This window comes from Pollicipes pollicipes, unplaced genomic scaffold (genome assembly GCF_011947565.3).
Source record: "Pollicipes pollicipes isolate AB1234 unplaced genomic scaffold, Ppol_2.1 Scaffold_7261;HRSCAF=8764_pilon_pilon_pilon, whole genome shotgun sequence".
Taxonomy (NCBI): Eukaryota; Metazoa; Arthropoda; class Thecostraca; order Pollicipedomorpha; family Pollicipedidae; genus Pollicipes; species Pollicipes pollicipes.
Genome location: NW_023597054.1, coordinates 47462466 through 47480815, shown reverse-complemented (window position 1 = coordinate 47480815; position 18350 = coordinate 47462466). Strand labels below are relative to the sequence as shown.

General features: G+C 50.3%; 2 protein-coding genes and 1 long non-coding RNA gene across 3 annotated transcripts; 2 read left to right on the top strand and 1 right to left on the bottom strand.

The window, feature by feature from the left end:
- The first annotated feature begins 9017 nt into the window (after positions 1–9017).
- LOC119111547 (proteasome assembly chaperone 2) lies at positions 9018–12346 on the top strand. The gene is made up of 6 exons (XM_037235359.1): positions 9018–9134; positions 9786–9857; positions 10217–10382; positions 11284–11342; positions 11628–11676; positions 12318–12346. Exons 2-6 carry the CDS (start codon positions 9795–9797, stop codon positions 12344–12346), a joined length of 366 nt encoding a protein of 121 aa, XP_037091254.1. The 5' UTR covers positions 9018–9134; positions 9786–9794.
- Positions 12347–12519: 173 nt separating this feature from the next.
- On the top strand, positions 12520–13969 carry LOC119112372 (uncharacterized). Its single transcript, XR_005095708.1, has 2 exons — positions 12520–12604; positions 13661–13969. It is a non-coding gene; the product is annotated as an uncharacterized LOC119112372 (long non-coding RNA).
- A 384-nt stretch (positions 13970–14353) lies between these two features.
- LOC119111546 (uncharacterized) lies at positions 14354–15508 on the bottom strand. The gene is made up of 2 exons (XM_037235358.1): positions 15486–15508; positions 14354–15260 (listed from the first exon to the last, which is right to left on the bottom strand). Exons 1-2 carry the CDS (start codon positions 15506–15508, stop codon positions 14354–14356), a joined length of 930 nt encoding a protein of 309 aa, XP_037091253.1.
- Positions 15509–18350: the final 2842 nt, after the last annotated feature.

Below are 18350 nucleotides of genomic sequence, written 5' to 3'. Positions count from 1 at the left end.
ATAGCAGCACAACTAAATCCAAAGAAAGACCCACACAAAATGCAGACATCCCCCACGCCTCGTAATAATGCTGTGATACCAAAGTCCAACCCATGTTGTTGCTGTTGGTTAAGGGCGCATAGCCTCTCGGGCTCAGGCGTCCATCGTTGAAGTGTTGTCTTGCAAGTTTGGTAGCACAGGTGGTAACTAAGCGCGACAGAGGATAGAAGGAATGTGTCGCACTGGTCAGGAATTTTCGTGCAGGATAGTGGTGTAGCAAGGAGGTGCAGTAAACGGTGTTAGTTTCTAGAAAACTCGGTGTTAAATGTTCAGATACATAAACTGATTAGTGAACTAAAACAAGAGAACAAAAAGTCCGGTTTTTTTTGCCAGGCTCTTTTTTATCATTTTCTTTTAACCGCAGCTTCCCCACATGATAGACGTTGCAGGTTAGTCATCAGTCAGTCGGCAGTCACAACATTGCCGTTTAACAAAGCATTTACCAGATGGAAATTTCACATATCTGCCATGCCGTGTACTCTAACGCATGCACGCACATTCATCTGCCTTCACCATGCTCGTTCAAACCTCATTCATGTAATCTCCTCTGCTTACGCACACACCCACGTATCACACATATACACATATTTGCTACACATAATTCCTATACCACTTCCTTGCTTCTCACATTTCTCAAGCATCCAGTCAGACATCGTACGCAGATATGCACGCAAGCTTAAATTATACATAGAATAAACAACTCATTTCAAACAATTACAATATAGTATAAACAACATGGCAGCAATCAATGACAGCAAAGCAAAAATTGCACTTGTCCCGCACGCAAATGCAGCACTTCACAATTGTTTCAGTAGGTCGCAGTGTCGCAAATATTTCATCACTCCATCAATGATATCCGGGAATTGATTTCCTACCAGCGACCTCACACAAAATTGTGTTCCGGACCGTTGACATAGTGTTACCAATGATCGTCTTTCGTGAAAATATACGGGACATTCAAGAAGAATGTGATACACTGTTAATGGACACTGACAGCGTTCACATTCAGGTTGGAGGTTTCTATCTATCATGTATGAGTGGGTATAGCGAGTATGCCCAAGTCTCAGCCGGCACAGCACTATCTCTTCGCGTCGGACTGCTCGCTTACAGGAGACCCAGTCTCCTACCTCTTCTTTGATGCGTTTTAAATTAGTCCTAGGGTTGTAATCTGTCCAATATTTGTTGAATAATTCACGAATACTTCGACGCACTTTAGGAAAATAATCTTTAGGACCCATTTGAAAATTACACACGTCATTCAATCTTATAGCCATCTTTGCTTGTGCATCCGCTGTCTCGTTTCCACGTATATTACTATGGCTTGGGATCCAGAGGACAATGATTATACTGCCCATTTCAATAAGCTGACTGACCGTCTCTAGTAAATGGATCACGATCGGGTTTTCAGAAGTCGGATTTCCCAGGGCTGTTATAATGGACAAGGAGTCTGTGCATATAACACATTTGAGGATGCGATTTGTATGTGTATAATTCAGAGCCTGTAATACTGCGAATCCTTCAGCTATAAATATCGAACAAAGTTCAGGAAGTTTAAATTTTTGACGTCTTTCACCGTGGACAAAAGCACATCCAACTCCGTCTGCACTTTTTGCTCCATCGGTAAATATGAACTCGTATTCTGTATACCTGCTTCTCAAATCATTAAACTCACATTGAATTTGCACTTCATCTAGCGTTCTCTTGCTCCTGTTAGTCAACTTTATCAACGTACATTTACGTAATCTCCATGGCGGAACGACGCTGCGTTTTAAGGTCACCTCTTCTGGGAAATCGAATCCTGTTTCATGGCACATATCAAGTATTCTCTCATATAGCGGGAAACCAGAAATCCTTTTCATATATCCAGTCTCTACCTCATGTAACGCAGCCTCATTGGCCATAAGTTTTCTGCATGGATGATCCTCTCGACTTAGTATCTTCAGGGAATAACGGAGAGACAAGTCGCATCTCCTCAGTCTCAAGGGAAGTATGTCTGCTTCAACCATCAGTGGTAAAATGGGCGAAGTTCTAAAGGCTCCAGTAGCAATTCTAATGCATTCATTTGAATAGCATCAATCATTTCCACTGCCTTGTTACGGGGACCATCAAAAACTTGGCATGCGTACTCTAATATCGGTCTTATCATGGCTTTGTATATTCTCAATAGTGTAGAACGATCTGCGCCACAGCCTTTTCCAGATAAACATTTTAATATTGATATCCTTTTGACAGCTTTTGTTTTAATGTACTGCATCATCGTGTTTAAGTTCAGCCTAGAGTCCAGCATCACTCCCAAAAACTTGACGGTGTCGGTGTATGTTAACGGTTGGTTATATATATGTAAGTTAGGTATGTTCGTCATCTCTCTTGCCTTCATATACCTCCGAAATACAATTGCGTTGCATTTGTGAGGTGAGAAAAGGAAACCCCACCGATCAGCCCATGCACTCACATGGTTCAACGCCCCCTGCATTTTATTAACTAGATGAAAAATTCTCCTTCCCTGTACCCATAGAGAGCAATCGTCAGCGTACAGCGCTCGGGACACTTCACTCGGGACATTTCCACACACGTCATCAATCATGATGTTAAACAATATCGGGGATATAACTCCTCCTTGGACTAAGCCGTTTTCCTGTTCGAACGTATCCGATGATGTTCCATTGCGCACCTGGAAGGTTCTGTTATCAAGGTACGATCTAACGAAATACATAAGGCGTCCTCTAAAACCCATATTAAACATTTTTTGTGAGCAAAGCAACTTTAGACGTGAGATTATATGCATTTTTAAGGTCCAAAAAAACAGCCAAGGTATATTTGTTGTAGAAAAAACCTTTTCTAATCTCGGACTCCAGCCCGACTACATGGTCTGTGGTACTTCTTCCATTCCTAAATGCACACTGATATTTAGACAACATATTGTTCCGCTCAAGAAACCAGGATAACCGTCTGGCGACCATTCGTTCCATTATTTTGCTAAAACATGAAGTTAGCTGAATTGGTCTATATGACTCAGGGTTTTCCCTAGGTTTGCCTGGTTTCAAAATAGGAACAATAATCGAGTGTCTCCATTCATCAGGGATATCACCTCCACACCATATGCAGTTCATCATTTCCAAAATTGAATGCAATTGTTCATCAGGTAGGTGTCTAAAAAACGCGTAATGTATCTCATCCGGTCCAATGGATGTATTGCCGCATTTAGCAATAGACATTTGTAGCTCAGTCATCGTGAATACATCATCATAAACCTCCTCATTGTCAGAAATAAATGACGGCATTTGATCCATCATCTGCCATTCCAGCTCTCTAAAAGTGGCTCGGTAGTTCCGAGAGGACGACATGTCAGAAAACAACCGTCCGAAGATATTTCCAACTTCAGTTGGGTCGTCAATTGTTACCAGCCACCTTCAGAACAGGTAAGGGTCTCGCAAATCGCTCCTTTCTGGTAAATTTCCTAATGATGTCCCATAAGTGTTGTATCGGCGTATTCACATTGAACATATGCAATAGTTTTTCCCACGAACCTTTCTTTGCCGCACGAATTATCCTTCTGGCTTTCGCCTTCGCCTCCTTATAAGCCAATAAATGCAGATGTGTGTACGAACGTCGGAATCGATTGAGCGCCCGTTTCCTTAACCGAATCGCCCCCTTGCACTCATCAGTCCAACAGGGGCAGCTATATTTGGTGTTTCTGATTTTCCGAGGAATGCTTTCCTTTGCTGCCCCCAGCAAAACCTTCCTAATGTTTTGGTAGTTTTGCATACCGTCCCTTTCATTGAACCGCAAACAACATCTATCAGTAAATTCAGACCAGTTCGCCTTGTTAATATTCCATCCAGTAAATTCGTCACATCGTGGTGGAATATCTCCATACCTATCATATGTAATATAAACTGGGAGATGATCACTGGAGTGTAAGTCAGTGTCCGTTTGCCAATGCATGAATTGTCCCACACTGCTTGACGTCACAGTCAGGTCGATATGTGACCATAATCCTGTGTACTCGTCCATTCTGGTTGGGGAACCATCGTTCATCACTGTTAAGGCATGTTGCCGTATTATCATTTCCCACACCTTTCCACGAGAATCGCACCGGTCTGCACCCCATAAGAAATGCCGACTATTGGCGTCCGTGTTTATGATATACGGCTGCGGTAGCTGTGTAACCAAGTCGTTCAGTTCAAGGTACGTCAAATTCTCGTTTGGTGGTAAGTATAAAGAACAAACACAAATACGAGAATGCCCCATTGTCACCGAACATGCCACCGCCTGAAAATTAGTATTTAGTGTGACCTGAAAATGAGGTAGGTCGTTGCTGACGTAGATTGATGCTCCGCCTCGTCTAATATGTGCGCCAGAATAAGCGTTATAAAGAGTATATCCGGGAATTCTGAAATCATATTGGTCAGTAGGGAGGAAGTGTGTCTCTTGGAGACATACGGCACTATGTGGTCTTGCCAGCAGCAGTGGTTTTATCTCCGCCCACTTTGAAATCACACCTCTACAGTTCCACTGCATAATGCTGAAAGTCATTTTATTGTTGCCTTAGACTGCAGACTCCGTCCAGTCAAGCACACACGCCGACAACAGTTCGACATACCTGTACCGCGTACCATATCCCCACACACAAACATACAACCAATGCGCAGCCCGAACGCCGAAATCCAACAAAGGACCGCCACCAAAAACATGAAAAAATCAGATAAATAAATTAATAAATATGCCAAACATCGGTATGTACTACTTGTCCTGTAACTGCGAACAAAACATCTCAGTACATACACATTTCCCTTTCCCTTATTCCCCTCCCCAGCCAGCCCCAACCCCGCGGTCGGGACCAGGCGCGCTCCGGCCGGGCGAGTGGAAATAGCGCCTGTACCATTGCCCCCGGCAAGGATCACCCCGCACCCTCCGAAGGGTGACCTCCACGAGACAAACAACCTCAGCTCGTCCACCCCCTGACCCGAATTAGGTATCGCACCTGGATGTTTAACCTTACCTCCGAGAACCAAGTGGGCTGGGACTAGCCCAACCGGGCGACCCCTGCTCAAACCGAAAACGCAGCTGCCTCCGGAAAACACCATGAACTCGTTATTTAAGTCTGCCTCAACTTTGCAAACCATTTCGCATAACAATCCCGGCATTAAGGGTCCTAAAATAACTATGAAAACAAACACCACCGACCTCTGCATGCCCTCCGCACGAGAACAATTACGCGGAGAACGTCTGAATTTGCTGGCCTATTCATTCAAATATTCAACATACCTGTCAACCAATCACCAACAAACTATTCAGCTATTAACAAAGAAGAAAGAAACGTGGTTCACTCCATTTCAATACTAGTTAGTCTTCCTTCCATGACCTCCTTTGGCTGGAGTTTCTCTTCGGCCTCTCCGTAGATCTCCCTGCTCGGCTAATCATTGGTGATGGGGTAGTGTCATTAGGTACCTCAGATATGTTACATTGTTGTTTGTCCTTTTTCTTTGCCCTACATGCTCTCTGCCAACCCTCCATCTCCTCATTATGCTCCACAGTCATATGATTCATCTCCCTGTCCACTCTTTCACTTTCTACATCATCTCTCTGCATCACTTGAACCTCTCCATCATTCCTCCTCTCATAGGTTTCCTGCTCATCTTTTTGAGTGTCCTTCTGTCCCTCCGCTATAACATCCACCTCAACTTCCTCATCCTGTCTACCTACAGGTCTGGTACTGTCATCCCTCCCCCTGGTATTCCCCTGGGCACCTTGTTTCATCAGCAGTTGCTGAAGCAGAGCAATCATCTCACCCACCTTTTCTTCCAGTTTTCCTACTTTTTCCCTGAGGTCATCATGCTGCTTGTTAGTGGGAGCCACACTTGGGTGCCGGACAGTTGCAGCATATGACTTCAGGACAGGGGGGTCATGCTCTTTCCCATACTGCCTTCTAGCCTGAGGGTATGAGAGTTCTTGTTCAGTTTTAATCTTGCATATCTCCTTTTCTTTTTTCCATATTTCACACTCTCTGGCCATACATGAGTGTCCTGACTGTTTGCAGTTCACACACCAGCGCTCACATTCCCCTTCATGCTTTCCTTTCCTACAACGAAGGCATAAAGAATCACCAGGGCATCTTGTTTCAGTGTGGCCAAATCTGCCACAACCAAAACATATCAGTGGGTTGGGGATATATTGGTGGACATGGTATGTGATGTAATCTAGCTCCATTTTGGCTGGGCATGAGGACCTGTCAAATGTCAAAAGTATGGTTGGGGTATTCTCCATCTTTCCATCCACCCTCTTGGTGAATCTCTGAGCACCCACTACCCCCAAATTCACCCAGCCATCCCACAATCTCGGTCTCGGACAAATCTACAAGGTCATATGCAATGATGGTTCCCCTGGATGTGTTCATTCTTTGTTCCCGAACAACCTCACACTCCTCATTCCCAAACTTTTTGTTTTTCATGAACTTTTCAGTCTGTCCATGATTTTTGGTTTTTATCAGAAGGCTGCCTGCAGCCAGAAGATTCGCCTTTTCAACCTTCTCAGAGCCTCCCAGAACTCCTCTCACGCACATCTGGATCCATGGCCAACCTTTGGACTTGAATGATTTCCCTGAGTTGAGTGTTATTTTCAGGTATGAGCCTGAGGACTCCCCCCCTACCTGAGAAAAGAAAAGTTCATCTGTACGCACTCGCTTACCGGGTCGGCTCGGCCCAGTCATCTTCACTTCACTCCATCACCACCAAGAAGAAAGAACATTACACTGAGATTCACCCGAAGTCTTGAAACAGGAAGAAATTCAGAAGTAAATTAAATGTGACCCCACAGAACTCGCTTCCACCGTTCGTATGGCCTGTCAAAAATGCTCTACACTTATCCAGACACCAACACGCGCCACCCCAGACGGCCGGAACGTGTTGGCTTCAGCAGTACTCGAACGCGAATGAAAGTCCAGCCCAGGTTATAGAAACGCGTTTTCAATACGTCACTTCTGCGCCGGAAATGTGGTGAAATAGGACGAATCAATCGGAATCGGTTAGCACTATTCCTCACGTTGCTTACATTGGTTGCTTAGAAACGCATGTACGAAAAAATATATGCAGACGAACGCTATTGCCCGCAACATCTGGCATCGCATCCGGTAGCAACGGTTTTTGGTCAGGGTGTACTTTCCTTCCTAACGTTAGAAAAAATCATTGTACACCATTTGTCGTGTTTAAGGCAGGACATATCGTATATAATCACAAAACAGGTAGATTCATGCTCTTACTTTCAAACTTTTATCATTACAATGGCGAGCTCCCGAGCGCCGCACACACACAGCACCCGCGATACCGGCGCCATTACTGCGCGCGGTCACAACATTACTGCGCATCAAGCAGCATCAAGAACCATAAAATGTACCGGGCCAAGGTAACCAGAATCCATTAAATTTGATCCTAGACGCCAACGGGACGATGGGTTGCAGAGGGATTGGGTGGGGAATAATCATTGGTATCACAGCATCCACCATCATGCCGTTGCAACTACATTCGGCCTGAAATCCCCAATACAGTGGTCACGTGCCTTAAACTTAGCTACAAAACATCGCATGACTACAAAGTCCTCATGAGTCTCAAATCATTGATTCTCTCCACACAGAGCACGCCCCAAGCGAGCGCAGAACGCGCCCGCCCCTTGGCTGAGGGAACATCGCCAAACAGATCCAATGGCTTCATCGCGATGGGGCCATACCCTCTCAGCAGACAGACGGGCCATCCACAGCATCCGAGGGTAGGCTTTGCGCGGCGCGTGCTGGCACGGCGTCAGCCTACGGACTCACCATCTGGATCTGCTTGCTGTACTGCCGCAGCTCCTTGTAGAATGTGATGACAGCCGCCCACCAGAACCAAACCAGAGCGATCACTCCAAAGCCAAACACCACCGCCGCTGAAATCACGCCGGGATGCCCGGTGGTGATGGCTAAGGCGAATGCGGCGAGCTGGCCCACGGAGAAGAGGCCGAAAGACTATGCCGTAGAAGATGAGCCATGCGAGTATCATACCGGGACGGTCGTTATCCACCCCATGTATCAGAAGAATGTTGAATAGTATGGGCACCATGGCGCAAGCTGTAGCGATGCCCATCAGGATTTCAAATGCCTCCGATGGGTAAATTCTTGCCGAGGAGGATTCTGTGCATGCCAATTGCGTTTCGAACTTACCGCAGCCGTTTTGGCTGGGATACAGGCCTTCGGGGTAAACGATCCATGCGGCTGTTATTCTTAGCAGATTAAGTACATCCCACAAGAGAACACGCCGATGGCCTTGGTGCCACCTCTCAGACCGCAGCAACAGCAGCCTGTCAGCCCCATTCTAATGAGTGGAGAGTGACGCTCAGCACTTCTGGCGACGGCGTGACCAGCTGCGCTAGACGACGAGACGGCCCCCACCCTCGGATGTCCACGGCACAGTAAAGCCGGCCGCGGCGGTCGTGGGACAATCCCCCACGGCGGGAGGCCCCACCACGGCAATGCAGCGCACAACTCTTACGCCACCTTTGGTAGGTAGTTTATTAAGAATATTTTCTAGTGCCTACTAGACTTTAGATATAACTGGTCAAATAGCGCACATACATCTTAATTATATAAAAAAATACACACTCAGTGCGGATTTGATTGATCGGTGTTGTTTAATTTCTCCCTTTGAATAATATATCGCGATATTGTACGTGCGGCGTTATAAAAAGCTATATAATAGCCAGGTTATGTCAAGGTGCATGTGCTGCGACCGTGTATCTATGAATGTGACCAGCATGAAAGGAAACTGAATTCAAAATGGGTGAAGGGACGAAAATAAATTATTTTTGTTTGTTTTTACGATCAGAAAAGTATCTGAAGTGGCTGTGACATATAAGTTTAGCAGAAGTCATATAGGCTTCTTATTTCTACTACTAGATAGAAGTGAAATAAAAATAATTTAAGGATTATCGGCAGCTATGACGCGCGTAAGGCGTTACTTGTGCAAACTCAAACCGAGACAATTTTCGACGAAAATAAAGCGGGGTGCCCCTACTCCTGTGGTACAGCGCAAGGCCATGCGCGTTATAAGAGCAGGGTAGCAGGGTAAGTTTTTATATTGTGTCGATTCATGCAGTTGTTACAGACCAGGGCAGATCAACAACGCCGGCTTTGGGGAAGAGGAAAGCTTGGGGCGGAAGCCCTAAAATGTGTTTTGATTGTCATAACCCCATCAAATTTCGCTTCTTTTTAGCTCAAAAAGTACTCCAGAACCAACTCCTCTCAGTGCAAATTACCTTGTTTGTTTTTACAACCTAGCATTCATCATTCTTGCATGTATTTGAGTATTTAGAATCAACTATGGGTAGGGTGTCTCTCCAGGGCCACACTTGCCTACAGATCTTCAGCATGTCATGCATGTTTGTGTAGGTGCAGCAGTGTGTAAGACTGCGTCATAGTGCTCATTTTTCATCAATTTTATGCTGCTATATTTCATAGTGGAACATTTGTATGGATAACTGAATTGAATGAAAAAGTGAGAACTTATGGCATATTGTGCTGAATGTTTTGCATGGTCAGTTGGCTTTTGCATTAAATTTTGTTTAGTTGTTGCCTGGAATAAAGATGTTGCCAATTCTAAGGCATTGTAATAGGTGATATCCTCTGATTGGCATCAGGCAGAAGATTGTAGCTAAATGGTATTATATGCAGAGATTTCAGTGCAGCATTTCCCATCAATAGTTTGTGTCCTCGCAGGTAGCTGGAAAAGATGAAAAACACCATTTATGCTGAAGAAGTTCCCACTGATCTGACTGGATACACACTTGTGCTGGTAAGTGTTGAGTCTTATTCTATATCAGTTATGACCTGATAAGTACAGTATTATGAGTATGTTAAATGATAATATACATTATATATATATATATACATATATATATATATATATATATATATAATATATATGTATGTATATCCACAAAATTTGGCAAAATAGGCCAACTCTGGGTGCTGGACCAGTCCAGCAATGTGCACTCTCTGTGGTAGGGGGCACAACAATTGTCCTATGGTTTGACATATTGCCAGAATCATATTTCTCAATTTTGTCACCCTTTGGCTATGTTCATGTTCAGCACTGTTCATCTGTGTGTTCAGCCTTAGCTTGTCTGTTCATCTGTGTGTCTGGGGTTTCAGCCATCAGTGAGCGTGGGTAACGTGGGACAGCTGGCAGTGGATCTGCTGCTACACAACCTGGCCTGCATATATGTGGGCGCCTTCAGTCACCCCAGTGTGCAGGCTGTGGTCGGTAGCATGCCAGATGACAGCACTGGTGTGCCTCGCCTTATGACCGCCGTAGAAGGTATGACAACAAGGAATGGTAGAGGGGCCTGTAAAAGGTAGGGCGGCCATGGAAGATTGGGTGGCCCAGAAAGGTGGGGCATATGGAGAGGATAGCTTGGTTAAAGAAGGTAGTGTGGCTGTAGAAGGTGGTGGCCGGGGAAGATAGGGCGTCTACCGGGCTCACCGTCGCGTGTCACGTGGTGCATGTGCTGATGTGCAGCCTTGATCTTTTTTGGAGCCATGCCATTATATGGCATTGGGTTAGAATGTTGCAAGAGAAAGAGACAGCAAAATATGAGAGAGGTGACTTTATTCTTCATGGCAATTTTGTACCAGCAAAGAACACTGCTGTGGCAACACAAATTTGCTGGCTGAATTTTGGTAATAAGTTCAAAGGTTCAGTATCATGGAAGGAACGAGGCGAGGTATTGTTATGAGGGATGGTATAATAGTTCGGACTTTGGCCTTCGTCTGGTGTTGGTTCATTATTCTGTGGGGTTCAAAGTATTTTGCGAAGCATTGTGTGCTTAGTGTGGCACTTTACTAAACGTCAATGTTTCTGGCCCCCTGTTTGCGAAAACCAACGCGACAGATGCTACCTGCGTGAGCTGTCGCCATGGTGGCGTCCCTGGTGGATCTTCATTGTTCAGTCTCAGACGGCTGTCGTCTGATGTCTGGTGCTGATACCCCGTTGGGGACCGCGGAGCAGGTGGCTGGAATTGGTCCTAGGCTGTGATGTGGCATCGTATTTGGTATCTCTTGCATAAGCACAGGCATTCGGTCAGTCACCGTACGTTTCGGGGGTACAGACCATCTTTGGAATGATTAAATTGCCATCATTGAGTTACTTAAGTGTGTTTATGTAAGATGACCATGATCGTTGGGCTAATGCTAACCTTCACGCATGCCTGCTTTTGCAGCATACGTGTGCAAAGACAAGCAACTTTTTGTCATCCAGATTCGCTCTCCCATCTCCCCAGTAAGTACAGAAAGGTGGGCCCTATGGTCTCACCTGAGCTGGATCGTATCCCAATGTCTGGAAAGCCGTGCAGTGAGATCTGCTAGTTTAGTGTCCGGCTCGTATTTCTTGACGTGTTGTCAAAGCTTGACCCGAGGTTCAGCCCCGGTGGCACAGTATCGCTGCAGCGCAGCACTGGCGTCCCGCAGGTCAGTGCTGCGACGCCCCGCGGATCACCGCCGGTGCCGGTGCCGTAATGTGCGCCGGCCAGGAGCCCGACTGACCATGTCGCCGACTCTGCGGCAGGAGGGCCGGCTGTCGCTGCTGGACGACCTGGTGGCGTGGGCGGCGGCGCGCGGCCTGGCGCGGCTGGTGCAGCTGGCCAGCTGTCACGCGGCGGCGCGGCCAGACCCGGCGGCACCCGTCCTCTGCCGGCTGGCCTCGACCGCGCTCGACGCCTCGCCGCTGGACGCGCTGGCGCCGCCGCAGCCGGCCGCCGTGCCGGCGGACCCGGCCCGCCGCGCCGCCACGGCCCGGCCTGCCCGGCGCTGGGGTTCGTGTCTGACCTCCACCGGATCTGGTGCGTGATGCCACCGACAGGTCACGGGACCGTGTGGCCAGCAGGCGCGCGCCGCTGGAAACCAATCCATGTGGAGCGCCGGGTATGGCCCGATGTTACTTTAAAAATGGAATCGTGTAAATTTACATAACGGCCCTTATGGCTCGGTGGTAAGATCGCGTTAGTCAAAGCCTTGAACGTTGCAATATTACTCTTCAGAAGCCCAGCCATAAGCCCGCAGATGCTGACCTCTGATGCGCATCACCGGTCGCCCTCCACAGCCGGACGGCCCTCGCCCAGAACTGACGCAGTCCACACAGCCGTCACCTCTGATCTTTGGTGTCCCAGACGGCCCTCGCCCAGGACTGACGCGGTCAACACGGCCGTCACCCCTGACCTGTGGTGACCCGGACGGCCCTCGCCCAGGACTGACGCAGTCAACACGTCCGTCACCTTTGACCTGTAGTGACCCGGATGTCTCTTGCCCCGGACCTGTCCTGACTCACAGGCCCTCTGTATTCGGGGCCGCCTGCGCGCCTGAGGCGGCCTACGCGCTGGGCGATGGGCCGCGTCGCTTGTGCTGACCCACACCGTGTGTGACCCCGCAGCGAGACCCGTGACATGCCGTATGTCTGCCTGCTGCGTCACACGTACGAGGGGAACAACATCCCCGAGGCTTGTGTCACTCTGCGACTGTCTCGACTCGTGGATCGGTCCGTTCAACGTGAGTGATCTTCCCCGTTCTTGTTCGGTGGGTTCTCTTGCGCGATGTGGTGCGCGTGCCTCCGTCGTTTGCGGTGCGTACTCGACTTAGCAGTAGCCCAGTGGGACCATACGCTTGCTTTAGCGTGCTGTGGTCGTAGGATCGTCGCATTTTGGCCCTGGAGATGCAGAAAACCGCTTTAGGGAGTAGGATTAAATGACCACTCCAGTAGGGGATATGCTTATATGCTTTAGTCTTTCAGATTACATATCGATGACGCAATTACTGTAATGTCGATCCATGTCAATGGTAAGGTAATGTCGATGTCGATGAGCGGTACCGATAACGGGTGATTACCTGAGTTTTGATAATTAAGTGTTGGAATTTTAGCACATCCCGAGGTAAGTCTACGAACGCTGAGACTGAATCTACCATTTGTCTATACAACACTTGGATGTTGAGATGCGGTTACACTTTATAACTCATGCAGCGTCACTTCTAGGTAGACCCAAACTGAACCTGGTGTTTCTAAAGTATTGACTGGACCTATTACAACAATGTCTCGGTGTATTTTGCATGCAACTTGCAAAGACTGACGCCACCGCATTGGCGCCCACGCTAAAATTGCAATTTTTCGAAACAAGGCAACGTAAATAAAATGCTTGAGGCACAAGGCAAGGTCACGAAGGAATCTGAGTAGCATGTACGGTGCAAATGTATTATTAGCGTTCTCAAAAACTAGTCTTAAATGGGTCGAATTCCTTTAAACTTTCCGTTCATGCTGTTTTGTTTCGTTTTTATTTCTTTGCTTGCTTCTTTCTCGGTGAACAGTGCGGTGTGGTTGAGTCGGTTGATGCTTTCAAAGGTCCTAGCACCGTCACTTTGGCAGACACAGTCAACTGACGTCTCCGTAAGGTAGGTTTGGCTGCTACACCAGCCGCAGCGATCGGCGACCGCCTGGGCTCAAGGCGTTGCAACGGCGTACGATCAGGGGTCAGGTTGGGACACCTTGCCCATGTCAGGCTTGCCGACCCTGTCCTCCGGCTTGAAGAGTCTTAACCCGCTCCTCTGCCGCAGGAGGTCGCCCACCCCCGTCCGGCTCGGCCTGGACCCGCTTCGGTGCTCGGCCGCTGGAAGATGCCTCCCACCTGGTCGCATCTCTTCGGTGCAGCGTTGGATTCGAGGCTCTACTGACACGTGGTGGCAGCAGACACGTCGACGCAAGAAGGCCTGGACGAAGAGTACGTCGCCACCAGCACGGCCGATTTCTCTGATAACCTCGCGACCTTTCTGCGTGTAAGCTGATTGTTTCCGCCTGGTTATCGTCGGGCACAAGGCGACCAGAACAGGAACGGTGATAATAAATGATGTCGAAAGGAAGTTTAAGCAACGGTCTGTCATTCATAATGGCCAATGTCTTCATTGTCGTGGTGTAGTCTATGGATGGCATCGAACTTTTCGGCGAATCAGGGGTCCTGGTCTCCGCGGAACGCGCCAAAGCACGGAACATTCAAGGCAGTCTTTATTTCATACGCACCAATGCACCAGTGCTCGAGGATATCTCACAGCCGAGGCCTTCACTGGATATACACATACTCAAAGTCGGCCGTCTTGCCATTTTTGGCGTGCAACTTAAGTTTTCGATGAGCCTCGGACTAGTCCGAGCCCAGGCACGGCGTTAGGAACTGTTCGAAGTGGCCCAGAGCTGCTGGGCCTGCACGTGCGCCCGCCCGGGCGACCGCCCCGAGCCGAGACGACTGGGGAGCAACATCAGAGGCGCCAGTCTCGGGCCGGCGACTCGGAACGCCGCTTGTTAGAGCCCAGCTGCCGCATGGTGTCGTTGACGGCGCGCACCAGCTGGTCGCGGTACCTCTGCAGACTGGTGTCGCTCACCGTGTGCCGGTAGTAGTTGTCTCGACACTCGACAGTCAGTTCCTCCGGGCAGCTGGCGCGGTAGTGGTGCAGCAGCGCCTGGCGCGGCACCACGCGCACCTCGTGCTGCATGTACGGGTAGAGCGGCTCCAGCGCGTAGTGGTTGAACACGGTGAGCGCGCCGCGCGTGCTGACGAAGCTCTTGCTGCTGACACCGCGGCCGCTGAGGTTGGCGCTACGCTCGGTGTGGCGCAGCATGTGGAAGTGCTCGGGCAGGCTCGGGTCGGGCGTGCGCGTCATGTTGTCGAAGAAATAGACGTGGCGCACTGAGAGCGAGGCGAACCGGTGCAGCAGATGCGGATTGACCTCCTCCAGGTGGCTGAGCAGCGCCGGCCACGTGCGGTACTGCAGTGGCACCAGCAGCTCGTCCATGTCCACCGGCACCACGAACCGGTAGCGGTAGAGGCTGCGGTACAGGCAGTCGTTGTAGTGCACCAGCTCGTTCCGTCGCTTCTGCCAGATGGAGACGCGCATGAGGCGGCGCCGGTCGGGAGCGTAGTTGGGCTGGAAGCCGGGCAGCGTGACGTTCACCACCGTGGCCAGCCCGGCCGCCTCGTAGTGGCGCAGCACGCGCGTCACGCGCTCATGCGTAGAGAACCGATAGAAGATGAAGGCGTCGGCGCCGAGCAGCCGCTGCGCCTCCACCCACTCGACTAGGCGGCCCGACACGTCGTCTGGCAGGTCGAGTCCCTTCACGCAGACGGCGAACCCCCGGCGGCGGCGCGTGCGCTGCCAGCGCCGCAGCGGCGCCGCGTTCACCGGCAGCAGCGTGTCGGCCGGGCCGCACGGCGCCGGCGTCAGCGCCACGCTGCGAGGCAGCCGCGCCGCCGAGCGCAGGGGCACGACACCAGCACCGGGTCGTACAGGCGGCCGGTGTTGCTCGGGTCCCAGCGGCGCTCCCAGATGAGCTGCACCTGCGCCGGCACGCTGACGGTGCGGTTGGCAAAGGTCAGCTGACAGTGCAGCTCGCCGCCTGTGGTAGCTATCGCGCATGGCAATCACGCGCACGTAGGCGTAGGCGCGGCGGCGCACACGCAGCCGCCGGTCCGGGTACGCCGCCAGCGCGTAGTAGGACGTGTTGAACGGGTGTTGCCAGATGTCGTTGTTGAGCAGCACGGGCAGGCGGCGAGGCGCGTCGCAAATCTCCCACTCGCGCGACCAGAAGTCGCGACGCAGCAGCTCGTCAACCGTCTCCGGTGCTCGGCTGGCGGTGGCCGGCGAGCTGGGCGGCGGGTCGGCCGGCTCCCGGCCCGCGGTCGCCGTCCAGCGCAGCAGCAGCAGCAGCAGCAGCAGGCCGGCGACGGCGGCCAGCGCCAGGCGGCGCCGCCGCGAGGCCTGCCGTAGTCCGCAGGCCATGCTGCCGCCGCCGCCGGGTCAGGGTGTCATCTGACGCACGGGTAGGCGTTTCTGGGGGACGAGATGTTGTGGAGTTAAACGCACGGCGCGGGATCGCCGCATTTGCCAGTGGCTCACAGCCGTTGTCGCCTGTATGGCGAGGGCAATGAAGACCATCCACAAAGCCTCCTTATGTAGCTCCCAAGCCTCGGCTGCATTCGGTGTTGAATGCACCTCCAATTTTTAAGTTTGTAATTAACTTTTTGTATAGATACTCCAAACTGTTAAGCGTTTTCCTTCCCCTCCCTCCTCCCTCATGGTGCAATCAGTACCAAACTATTACACTCTACAGCCCTAAACGTGTCCCGTAAGCATTTTTCTAAATTGGACGACATAAATGTCCACGACATAACGTGTGGAGGGGCCTTAGAGCAATTCTTACGTCTTACTACCTTAAGCCTCTTACATATGTCGCGGCTGAACTCTGTCAACTAACGCAACCTTTGCTCACGAACTCGCAAATGCCACGTCACCCGTTCCAACCCACGTGTCTCTAGCGACTCACCTGCATAAATTACGTTGGGGCTACTCGGTCACGGCAACAGCTGATGATTGTCGCTGCGTCTTGAAGTTTCCCATGGAACGACATCAGCAGCTCCGGGCCGCCGGTAGGTTCACCGATGTACCACGAAACACGTCATACAGGCGCACTTTCCACGTGCCGGAGGAAATCCGCGCAATTTGCTTGTGAATTAGCCTGCGCCAATGCCCAACCTCGTATTATGGTAACCCGCCACGCGCACACACCCCACAACACGACGCGCGAGAGGTCGCTGCCCGACTGGAACGAAGCTACCCTCTGTGACGTCGGGAGGGCCGCCAGCGATGCCAACCTCGCCCGGGGCTATGCCGCTCGCAGTGCCACCTGTTGGCAGCGTGGGAAGGCCTAAGCCTCCTCAGTCGGTCGGCCGCAGCCCGCACCGCTCGTCGGCGGGCCGGGAGGCTTTTGTCCGTCACGGATGACTGAAGCTGTGGGCTTCCTCGTTTCGCCCTCTCTGACCTTGGAAACTTTTTAATCGTGCACTGCTATGCATGCCCTCTCAAATGCTTCCGACCCTTATCTGTGCCTGCGTATCAACTTCCTCGTGTTAGGATGGTGGTCAAAGCTCCGTCAGCGTTCCCAATGTTGTTCCCAATGACCCAGGTGGCTGCACCGGGCGCGGCGGACGTGCCTTTCGATAGCGGTGTGATACGGGTGTTTCATAATCATCGGCATCCCGTCTTATGTTGCGGTCAGCAGCAAAAACTGCATCGTAGGCCACCAGGACCGACGAGCTTTCAAAAATGGATGTGTGGTCACAAATGGCAGCACAGGCGGTGGATACGCAAGCTGCGACATCATCGCCAGGCTACCGAGACGCACGATTCTGATGGGTGGGGAAAAGGCCACCGGAAGCCGAGACTGCACATAGCGCTCGCGACCACATGCAACGCAAACTCCCCCATCTGGCCATGATCAAACATTGAACAGCCTCACGACATTGGGGTTTCTTCAGCAGCACTGGTCTCAGCACGTCCTCGGGTGCGGGGTTTAAATTTACCCCCCCCCCCCGCCCCATTAGGTTTTTCCGGAGCGGTTTCCGAACGTCGCGGCGTAGCCGCGCCAAATTTTGCGCAGCTACGGGCAATTGAATAGCGGATTGTTTCGTATCAAAAATTTAATGTGCTTTGTAGGTCGCTGACTTATTATAGTTAAAGCTAGGCCATGTTTAAGGGGAGTACATTTCTAGGGAATCGTTTAATCTGATGCAACAGCGGAGTATTAGACAAATCATGCATCTCCGAGATGCTTTCTTAGGCAACACAAATGAATGGGCAAATTATATTAACCTGAGATCAGGTATAAAGGTCACACCAAGGTCACAAACCAACTGTTTTATTACTCTAGGGTTTGCTGTGTGGGTTAGCTTATGGTGCTCATTCAGAATTGATCGATAGAAGAAACTGAATTATGCATCGTCCATGGACTTTTTAGAGGTCAGAATACGTCGTTGACCTAAAATGACCCGGGCCAACATTTTATTTTAGGAACATATTGCCTAGCGTAACGTGGTCGCTTGTTGAAACGCAAGACTCAATTTTGTATAATTTGCCCACCATGAACTTCAAAGGGGTCAAACAAGGTCACTGACCTCAAATGGGCACGTGGCCTTTTGCTTAGGAACAGTTACCTAGGCTCTGGTGGCACCTTGGGGATCAACTCGGAATTGACCGTATTTGACCCGAAGGCCATGACCTAGTAACCGCCCAAATTTTGACCGAAGTGAGTTCACGTAAAGGTAAACCCCGTCACCTATGAATTTCAACCCTGCGAATTTCGTGTCTCCAGCTTTCTTAGTTCCTGAAATCTCAGAAGGGTTAAATTGACCCTCCGAGCGGTGTTCAGGCGGCCACCCGGACGCGTGTTAAGCGGCCATCGGAGGGCTGCCCGTGACGTTGC